The 11,537-nt window shown below is 38.6% G+C and overlaps 1 protein-coding gene across 3 annotated transcripts in view; it reads left to right on the top strand.

Annotated features, from left to right (window-relative positions):
- Positions 1–11,537, top strand: part of LOC118429083 (extracellular serine/threonine protein kinase FAM20C-like) — a 29,282-nt gene that overhangs the window by 2,298 nt on the left and 15,447 nt on the right. Inside the window, exons 2-4 of one of the 3 annotated variants that reach the window (XM_035839447.1) lie at positions 8,050–8,145; positions 8,331–8,411; positions 8,788–8,924. In XM_035839447.1, coding sequence (XP_035695340.1) covers positions 8,050–8,145; positions 8,331–8,411; positions 8,788–8,924 — 314 coding nt within the window. The remainder of the gene's footprint in view (positions 1–8,049; positions 8,146–8,330; positions 8,412–8,787; positions 8,925–11,537) is intronic. The other 2 variants (XM_035839448.1, XM_035839449.1) reach the window with 2 other exon arrangements.

Genomic DNA, 11,537 nt, shown 5'->3' on the forward strand with positions numbered 1-11,537 from the left:
CAGTCGATGAAGGCCAGACATTGTGGCTGGTAATTCGCTCATTGGAATAGAAAAAATTTCACCCCACCCCATCTGACACTGTGTGACAGTCATGAAATTAATGAAAATATATTTTCGTATGCCTAAATACGACAGATTTAACAAGGTGGGGTCAAAAAAAATGAGTGAGACGGAAAAGAATTTGAAGCTGTAAGCAGGCCTGTTATTGTTATTTAGGTGATTTATTGGTTTGAGTTTACTGTTAGACATTGGGGTAAAACATCATGAAACACCGAATGTTAAATAGGTCAAGCAACTGGATACACCAGACATTTCAGATAGCATCCACTATCTTTCCCCTTACCTGAGGGTGAGCCTTAAAAGACAGGTTGATTTATGTAGCTCCTTATGCCAAACCCTTAAGGTTGTGCACTATGTTATCAGTTTTTGCCAGGTATGCATATCTGTGCAAAGAGGCTTCGATTGGGAACCCATCAATATCTGTATCAAAGGACACCTTGACTTTCTGAAAAGTAAGTCATAAAGGGTTCAAAATGTCCTCCTGCTATTTATAGAAAAATGTGCAAAATTGCAAAAGAAAACATGGTTATAGAGTAACTTGCAACTTTGCATACTAGACAAATTCAGTCTTATTCCAAAGTGCAGAAACTTTTACGAAATAAGCAGTTATGTTTTATTTCAGTGCTGCTTTCCCTGACCCAATTTCCCATACGGATTACAGGCGCAGAAAGAAGTTTTGGTGCAAACTGTAAGGAGGGTTAACAAGATTATCTCTGCCATTGTAAGGTGTCAAAACATTGCCACATAAGCTGTATTAGATTATAACAAGGGCATAATGCACTCAGGATTACCCTAATCTACTTGAGTCTCTACCAGAGTGAGACTAACTACATGTACATGTACATGTATGTATGCTGGTTTGTAGGGAGAATAATTTGCCAGGTGAGTTTTGCTACCAGAGGGTTGGGCTAAGCTATTCGGGATAATCATAAAGTGTGCACTGACTCCCCTGGCCAATTTCCAGATTTTTTTCTTCTGAATTCTACGATCCCGTTCCCCAGTAGGAAGACCTGGTGGAGGCTAAATCTAAGATCGACTGTGCAATCCACCAAGCATATGATGTCCCCAAATTGACAATTTTTGATGCCCAAAGTGAACCTCTGTATGTCCAACAATCATCCATAGAACATCCCACAAATACTAGTACATTTCTTAAATCATTTCAAGAAAAATCTCAGTGTCCTTTCATGTGGCTGCATATTTTGTTATGTCTGCGAACCCAGAGAATGGACCAATCAAATTCAAATCCATTGTTACACCTTGTTCGCAAGACGCCAGTCAGTGAATTTCAGAATAATATTAATAATAATAATCATCTGGTGTATTTTGCCAGCCAGTAGGTACCCCAAGTATGAGTAATGAGGCTGTTTAACGTGGTCGAGGCACCTCCTCGAGCACGGGACCCCCGTTTTACGTCCCTCCCGGAAGACGATTTCGTGGAAAACTTCGTGAGGCTACAGCAATCCGGACATCCTTGGTTGGTCCCCCATCCAAGCACTATCCGGACCGCGCGTTGCTTAACTTCCGAGATCGAGGGATCGGGTGTACCAACACGCCACGCGGCCGTAGCGAAAGACCTCTTTTCACACGGAGCTAGAACAGTCTGACAATTACATTTTGGTACAATTTCCAAACAGTTGCTTTTCGGGTCACTGCACTTAAATGTTGTTAGACCAAGTCAGTTTGAATTTGAAGTTACATTACCGAGGGTCTGCATGCTCTTTTGCGTAAGGCGTACGCAGCCTATTTTATTTCCCGTAATTCGTAGGGAAAATCATCTTATCTACGTAATTCGTAGCGAGGCGACCAAATTTAGCGTAATTGCCTTCCTTGATTTAGCGTAATACGTAGAGGGTTCTTCTGAATTCAGCGTAAATCGTTGTCGGGGGCCCCCCATGCAGACCCTCATTACCCAGTGTTCGAAATACAGCCAGGTTGCCCTACCCTTGGAAACTAGACTCCTTAGAAGCTGCGCGCCCACAACTGTACACCCGCACCACTATCGTTTGCCTCATACTCATAGTAGGGGCCAGCTGGATCGTTGGATGGGTGTGAATTGTGGGGTTGCGTGTGGCGCTGGATTGGTAGTGAACCCTTCTCGTGCCATCAGGGTAGGTTGGCTTGCCCAGGTGGCAACCTGAATCAAAAGCCAGGTAAAATGCGCCATCAACATGTCAGGTTGCCCCACTTCCCCACTTTAAATCAGCTACTTACCCTTATCTTTTCTTCCAGTTACATCTAACTACTTATATTTTACCTTACTAGTATGAAGAAAAAGAAAACACTTAGTTTATTCATGCACTAGTTGGGGAAAATGAAGGTGTTCCAACCGCAAAATTGAAAAATTAAGTTGCGCTATTCCAAGCAAGTGTGCAAGTTGGTATTTCGAGCACTGCATTTGATCGGCTACCTCAATTGTCATGAATCTTGCAAGTACAAGTAAATGTACAGAGTAGTCATCAGTATCAGGTGACTAACGTGCCATTTGATCTATCTAAAGTATGCTAAGTCGTCCTAACAGTTACACATTTCATTTTTCTCCAGCAGTATTTTGGCCAGCTGTTTCCCTGTACATGTACAATATACTTCCACCTAACCTTGTCCCAGATACCAGAGCACACATGATAATGATTTTAACATTAGCACATATGCCTTCAGGAACTTTTCTCTGTAGTCTATTAGATCTATAATTTTTCACAGCTGTTTCAGTTTAGTTGATTTTCAACTGCTGTCTCCTTGTCCCAGAATCCAGGGCTATTAGGTGATCACTGATGATAGTTTCAAGCTGCTCTGTGGACCATATTCTTTTTCCTCAGCATATGCATCTTTCTACTACTAAATTCTAGCTAGCAAGCAATTCCAGAATTGTACATGTATGTCAGCTATGTTTTCTTTAGAAGTTTACCGAGCTGGTTAAGCAAATGTTATGTTATGTTTGTCTGACCTAAAAGGTAAATGCACTGACTGTTGTGGTAGCCTTTTGGCACCTGATTTATATTAGGTTAGTGGTGATGAATGTAAATGTGTTAGCCAGTAGAAATAAGGTTGATGTCTTGCACATTTCAAGGTTTTCTGGTCTTTCTATTAAAAATGACAGCAAGCTACTGTAAAGTCATATATCTTTGCAGGACTTAATTTCACAGAAAGACTGTTTTAAATTAAAGTTTGCTCTTGTCAGTAATAGTATATGTAATGTAATCACTCTTTAGTTCAGTGAAAATATATTGAAAATGCTGCAATGCATTTTCACAGAGGAGAGATCACTGTGGAATACATGAGATTAAAATCACCAAGATTTATTAGTGTTATGGATTATACAAAGTTTTATTACTTAGTTGATTATTTGCAGCGCAGTAGATGTAAGGAAATTATTACCTTAAGGCTTCATCTCAAGCATAATTAATATGCTTTGACTTGGACAGAAGATGAACTAAATTTAAGACGGAATGTAAAAACAACTTTGAAAAGTATGAAATTGTCAGATTCAATCATTGCAAAGAATCATTTGTGTCTAAGGCCTAGGAAAAAAAATGTTGTGTTTCCTGTTTCAGTCCTGAAAAAATTAGGGTCGGTAGGTAGGGATTATCTTTTTTTTTTTTTGTATTTTTTTTTAGGCTGGCCAAAATTCTAGTGATACATATTTACAATACAGTTGAACAAAGTAAACTGAAATGTATGATGACACTTGTCTTTCAATGTCAAACTTTAATTTTGTGCATGATAGTTACATTTATCCTTCATTAGATGGGACAAGAAGTGTTTTACTTCAATAGGAAGCAGGCTAAATAAAAATTCTAACTGGAAGCTATGTGACTCCACTGTCCACCCCAAAAAAAGTCTAGGGTCGGCAGGTTTTTTTAGGGTAGGTAGGGAAACAGGAAACACAGCATTTTTTTTCCTAGGCCTAACAAGGCTATTTTAAGATACTGCAGTCTGTACACTTTCCTGTGGTAGTAAGATGTGAGACATAGATGTACCAATCCCTCAGCATTTTGGGAATCCCACATCAACTCAACCATAGAACCTTTGATAGATGATCTGTCAGTATATGGGATTACGCCAGCACTTCTCGGGATTTGAGATTTGTTGCTTTTATCCCAATAATGGCAAAGAGAGATGCGGCTATGCCCCTAAATATACCATAAGTCTGCGGTGGGGTCGATCTTTAGTGCTTCCTCCACTTTTATTGCCGTCTGTCGGGTATAGAAGAATGTGCTCCTGTAACATCTAAATGGAGGGGAGATTTTTCTTCGTTACTAAGTCCATCCATGCACTCGGTGGTATTTGAGGCAAACTGTAAGTATCTGTTAGGGAGTGGATGTGATTTACGGTTCTGTGTTGTCACATGGCCTCTGCATGTGATCGTGAAGTCTGTCTTCTTAAACTTCAGTAACTAGGGACTGGTCCAGAAAAAAAGGACCTGAAAAAAATCAGTGTGGACCGGATGTTGAACCAGTTTGAAACTGAACAGATTACACCGGCAGGCATTCACATAGCCTGATTAAATCTCGCTTATACTTATAGCAGCCTGCCAAACATCCGCCGGCGGAGTTTGTGTAACACAGACTAGCATTCACATGTTTTGGGGCTTACAGGTCCAAGAAATTTTTTTATAAAGCATTGCTGGCCTTCCTAGTTTTAATGTAAAGCATTGTAGGCCATCCTGAATTTAGCGTACAGCGTACATTTGTAGTTAATAAGAACATTTTTATACAGTCCATGTACATCGTCATGTACATTAACTTAAAACTAGTCTGTTTCACAGGGACTTCATTCACATTTTATATTATATAGGTTATATCTTTTGGAAGATAACACTCTCCTGCCCAGATTAGCTAGTCTCCAAGCAGAGGTTGTGGTTAGGGATTTTAGTTAGTGACTAGGATTTCTTACAGCTGCCTCCCTATCTTAAATCCTGGGTATGACCCCCGCCCCCTCCACAAAAAAAAACTTTCCTAGGAGAAGACAGTTTTGCTCCTTGTTTATGGCACTGTGGTTAGCTGTGTCAGCATGATAGCAGCTCATGACTGCTGTTCCATGTAAACAGATTGCATCACTGAAGGCCACATGTGTAATCTGAGAGTCCTTCCCTCAACCTCCCCATGTTGTTGTTGTTATCACAAATGAAAAACATTTCAACTGCTTTAAGCAAGACATTATCTTGCCTGTCCCCTTGAGGACAAGGTGACATGAACTCTGTGGCTGAACTGGTTTTCGTCATGCTTAATGCTGCATAATAGCGAGTAATGAACTGAGTCAACACATGCAGTATAGCTAGTCATACAAGGCTTGTAAACATGACAGGCCAAAGCATCTTATTTTCTCGGTTCCCAGACATTTTAGCAAAAAAATCAAGAGGAAAATAGTGCGCTGTGTGAAAAAGTAGCGCCTATTAAACTATAATCAGATTATGTATTACTAGGTAGGTACATGTATATTGGATCATCATCTATATAGACTTTCCCTTTTCCTCAAGTAACTACATCTGTATGATAACTTCCCCTTTTCTTCAAGTAACTGTCTGTATGATGTAGTATCATGTACATTTCACTAGACTCGTCATCTAACTTTAAATCTAAACCTAAACCAAAAAGTATTACACCATTTATCAGAAAACATGTGAAAGCTTGATAAGTACATGTGTAAGCACTTGGAACATCTCCGGAAGCACAAAGCCAAGTCCAATGGGAAGGTTATTTTCAACATTAAGGACAGGCAATCCTCCAAGTTGAAGCTGGAAGTATTGCCAGATGTGTTCATGTATCACAGGAAGTGTTGTGTGCCTTAACGGTGCACACCCCAGTTTATTTGGGGTCTCAAATCGAGGCTGCGCACCCTCAAGTCGAGAGGCCGTCTCTTCAAGAAAATGAATTTAAAGTAGAAAAGCCGTATATGGGAATGAAGGGTATCGCTCCAGCTTTAAGAACAGTCGGGTTTCAGTTTCTCTACTCTCTCTACTTTTCATAATTTCGGGGGAAGATAAGTTTTTTTCACGTAAAAAAGGGTGCAAAAAAAGGGGACTTTTGACGTGGAAATAAACCCATCACCTATAGTTTAGTCATGAAAATGACTGATATTGTCGGAAAGAGAATACACCTAAGATTAATCAAGCAAAAAATAAAGAAAATCGTAACACTGAGATTTTTACAATAACCCGACGCGCGAGGCATAGCAACACGGCTCACAGAACGCATATGGACGGGGAATCTGGGTAAACGGGCGAATCACTTCCAACGCGTATTAATACAAGGAAGTGACACTCGGGCCCAAAACCAATTTGCACCAAAAACACATCACTTCTTACGCTTTTTAGCCATGCCAGTATCAAATGCCACTTCGCAGCAGATTATGAGAAATTTGAACTCAAACACGGACCCTCGAGACCCTTTCGTCACATTTTTGTCGCGCACTATCTCGGACCCCTGTCGCGGAAGAATTGGTGTGTGCACCGTTAATGTTTCTGATCTCTGATGTACTTGTTTGTAAGATAAAGTTCAGAACTGTTGCATTTCTGAGTCAGTATCCTTGTCCTTTCTGAATATGACTTGTTATTTCCTGCCTTGTCCTTGTGTGTTTTCATCATCATTAGTCCTCTAATAAAAACAAAAAAAGAATACAATAGTTAACAACATGTAGGAAGGATGGTTTTATTATTTCATATATTCAGAAATAAATCTTCTATGAATGATCTTCTTCCAAACATTCAAAGGTATACGTCAATAACATTTGGTTTCAAAGCGATTTTGGGAGGCTTGAAACCTTTTTGGCGGGAGTACATGTAGTTCATTTAAAAGGTTACTTAGGCTGGGTTTTAAGAGATGTTGACATTGAAGTAGAACTTGGAGTGGAACTACTATCATCTGTGCTAAAAGGTTCCAGTAGCCTGAAATGAAGTTCAATAGATCTTGAGAGACAGGCAAGGCTATCAGCTACATGTAATGTAATAACATTTTTGGGAGATATTAAATGGGCTAGCTTAAGGGTATCAGTATCAGTGCATGTGGCATAAATTAAATGCAGATGCAACAGTTACTGTATATTGATTTTCATCTAACTACTGCGTACGACATAAAAAAATAGTTGCGTTGGCTTTATTCAATTTGCAGGTTTCAAGGTAAGGTATCGCAATCCTTACACAATAAAGATCAGTCATCTGTTTTGTGTGTGTGTGTGTGTGTGTGTGCTGTATATCATAATGCATATCTTACTGTATTATAATTTATAGAGTTGACTTTGAACTTGAGCTAGGCCTAAAGCACAGATGGAGCCAAAGCTTAACTCTCTTCCTTCAACATCTGCATCTACTTAAGCTCCTGCCTTTGGCTTTGTTATCAGAAATTATTTGGGGAATGCATCTTGAGCAAAGCTGTGTTTTGTCTCTGTATGTGCAAGAACCTTTCTGTGAATACAAGTCGTCCTTGATATTTTACATCATGAAAAACAGAGGTTATGTTTTCAGCAGGTGTGTGTGTGTGTATGTCAGTCGTCAACATGGTAACTCACCATAGCTTAGATGGACTTTCTCGATATTTTATATGTGGACTTGAAGAGACCTCAGCCTCAAAATGATTAGATTTCGGGACCCCTAGTGCCTTTTTATAGTACTGCAGTGGAACGGAGGGTTTTGATATCATTCTCATTTTCTAGACATTGAGTTATGGTCACAATTTTTGGGTGGTAACTTGTGCTTTGGGTTCAGCCTACTACAATGTACTTCATATGTTTAGTAAAAAATATACACATGTATGTATAATCATCACACCAAGAGACGATAATATTGATGTATTTTTTCCAATAATCATAGAATGAGCATCAATGTTTCTTTCAATATTTGTCCTTTCAGAAAGACAAAGCCAACAAGAATTTATGACAGTTCTTTGAAATTTCTTTTAATGGAGTTGTTCCGAATTTATAACTTCATATTATTCTAATAATAGCTGCATTCAACAGTTTCTTGTAGATTACAATTTCCAACTCTCACCAAAACAGATCAGCAAATGGAAATGGTGGAAACTTTACAATGGGAAATGGAGGAAACGTGCAGGTGCCTGTACGACAGAAGGCCAATGATGAGGAGTCTATTATGTAGTGAAACTTTACGTTGCATTTACATGTTGTGTTGTACCCTTTTTATTTTTTTAAGTTTTAAAATTTTTTTCTTATTTCTTTTTCTTCTCTAAATTTTTTAGCTGTTTTTCTTTTAGTAAATCATTGCTTAGTTTATTACTGTCTTAATCATACAATGAAATATACCCTTTACTTCATTACAGACATAAGCATAAAAAACATCACCACTCCAAAACTATCAAAAAAAGCAAGGAAAAAAAGCTGCCTGCACCAACTTACAAAAGGTATTTTCTATAGAAATGGGTGAAAAAAATCAATAACATTATTGCAAGATCATGCCCAAACTGCCAAAGGCTTCTTGCAAACATGTACTAAAGCAGTGGTATACAGATTGTATACTTTAACAAAGAATGAAAATTATTGTATAGATGAATTAAAAGGGAACTGACACCTGTTCTAAATCTGTTTCAACTTGATCTAATACATGTATGGTGAAATAAAGGGTTTGGTGAAATAAAGTAGTGCATGCAATTCTTATGGAGGGTAAGGTGATACCGTACTAAAGCCTATGAAAAGCCTTTGCTTTCATTTCTTCAGAAAAAAATAAGTGTATTTTGTGTCTTGCTGAAAGTGATTTTTTCTTCTCTTTCTCTTCCATAGTGAGGAAGTGCTTCATGAAAAGAAGCCCTGGCGTCTGTTGCAGTTCGGCATCACCAGGTACTCTCTGTATGCGAGAAACGACCCCAATGTGGAAGAAGTGCTGAAAGCCATACGCACCCAGGAGGTGACATATGTCGGTATGTATCCGTATCTAGAGCAACTATAGCTTCTATTTTGTTCCAGCCGTATTTGTACTCTATAGAGTTTTAACTTTATATGACATCTCAGCATGCTGGTTGTATGAACCTATAGCTTTATGTAACTGTATAATGACGTACAAATTGAGTTTCCAGTTTGAATATGACAGAATGCTAATGCTTAATGGATACGTCAGGACAGGTTCTAAGTGCTAAATGGCAAGTACATGTACCAATGTGATGGTCATTATCTCACAAGACGCACTACAGGAGGTTGACCCTGACTCTACAAAGACTGCTAAGTCTAGAGCTTACATGTAGCACATGTATTACGTACCAATGTACTGTATCATTATCTCACATGATGGTTGACCCTGACTCTACAAAGACTGCTAAGTCTAGAGCTTACATGTGGCACAAGTATTACGTACCAATGTACTGTATCATTATCTCACATGATGTCATACAGGTTGTTGACCCTGACTCTACAAAGACTGCTAAGTCTAGGGCTTACATGTACATGTAGCACATGTATTACGTACTAATGTACTGTATCATTATCTCACATGATGGTTGACCCTGACTCTACAAAGACTGCTAAGTCTAGAGCTTACATGTGGCACAAGTATTACGTACCAATGTACTGTATCATTATCTCACATGATGTCATACAGGTTGTTGACCCTGACTCTACAAAGACTGCTAAGTCTAGGGCTTACATGTACATGTAGCACATGTATTACGTACTAATGTACTGTATCATTATCTCACATGATGGTTGACCCTGACTCTACAAAGACTGCTAAGTCTAGAGCTTACATGTGGCACAAGTATTACGTACCAATGTACTGTATCATTATCTCACATGATGTCATACAGGTTGTTGACCCTGACTCTACAAAGACTGCTAAGTCTACAGCTTACATGTAGCACATTAAGTATCACGTGTACTGATTCTTTAGGAATGTGCCGGCTCCCCTTCTTATAATCATGTACATTCAAGGCCTACCTTTTGACTTTTAAGACAATATTGTTAGCTTCATACAATAATAGCCAGAGGGAAGATTGCAAGCAGCTTTTCAGCATCTCTTAATCTTATTGATAAGTAGGGTTTGACAAGTTTTCTAGAATTCACTTGACTGTCCTTTCGGGAAAGCACAGAAAACATTTTACTTGCCTGAACCAATTTTTCACTTCCCCAAAATTCAAATGTCGTTTTTATATGCATTATTACTTCCAGAAATCAAATTATTGCCTCCATTTTTCTATGATTGCTTGATGTTATAACTGTAAAAAAAGTAAGAAGTATATTAAAATCTCACTCAGTGGAAAAATCTTACTTCCTCGATCAGGCAAGTGGCATAGGTCATGCACTTGCCTGATCAGCACTTACACTTGCCCTGTACAATAGGGCTAGTGGACTTGTCGAACCCTGGATAAATCAGGTCAGACTCTTAATGCTAAATGGCAAGTACACGTACCAATTTACTGTACCATTATCTCACAAGACGCCCCATAGGATGTTGACCCTCACTCTACAAAGACTGCTAAGTCTACAGCTTATATGAAGGACAAGTATTACGTAATAAAAAACCATTTCTTTAGGAATGTGCCGGCTCCCCATCTTATAATCATGTACATTTAAGGCCTGCCATTTGACATTAAACTTTTAAAGACAATGTAGTAAGCTTGATACAATAATAGCCAGAGGGAAGATTGCAAGCAGCTTTGCAGCATCTCCCCTGATCTACAAAGAGGCGTGCATTATGACGTGCACTCAGACATCAAGATTGCCTGCCGCCAACGCTAATGACAAACCTCCCTTCACTCCAAATCAGTAGTCTCCCCACCTCCGCTCAGGATCCTATTACCTGCAGATGAGATAAGATACATGCCGACATCACTCTAGGGTCACTCAAATAAGCATTTTAATGGCTTTACCATGATCATGAGTTAGTGACAGCTTAGAGCTTAAGCTCAAGGGATAAGATTGTGCAATAGTATTATGATATATCAAACATTTTATACAAGACATAAGGGGACAGGTTCATTTTAGAAGTATGGAAACTTAATGCTTCAGATACAAAATAATGGGCATTTTGGAAATGGGTCTAAACTTCGAATTCAGAATCATCTTAAGTGTTGTAAAAATGCCGTTAAATAACATTTATTTAACTTTGCAGTAAATAGAAATTGTAGACTAAGTAGTGTACAGCCACGTACTGTACACTAATGAAAACTTTGATGATTTTAACTTTGTGATGAAGCACTCACAGCAAAGATTGGAATCAAAAGACCATCGCAAAAATCTCAAGAACTACAGTACATGTACATGTTGGGTTTCCATACCTTCCTAATCTGTTTTTTTGTGTCATATATATAACAATGCCAATCCATGTATTCATTTATTCACATGTTAAGGTAATCTAATTGGTGTAAAGTAATCTAATTGGTGCCCATAATCATCCTCTTATCCAGAGAGTTTGTACTTTATTTTTATGTGACAAAAAAATGCATGTAGATTATGCCACAGAAGGTGCCAAGACAAATAATCCACTTTGCTAATGACCGAATGCCTCTACCTAACTAAAGTGGGACAGATGTACTTTAATT

Source organism: Branchiostoma floridae, chromosome 13 (assembly GCF_000003815.2).
Source record: "Branchiostoma floridae strain S238N-H82 chromosome 13, Bfl_VNyyK, whole genome shotgun sequence".
NCBI classification, from domain to species: Eukaryota; Metazoa; Chordata; class Leptocardii; order Amphioxiformes; family Branchiostomatidae; genus Branchiostoma; species Branchiostoma floridae.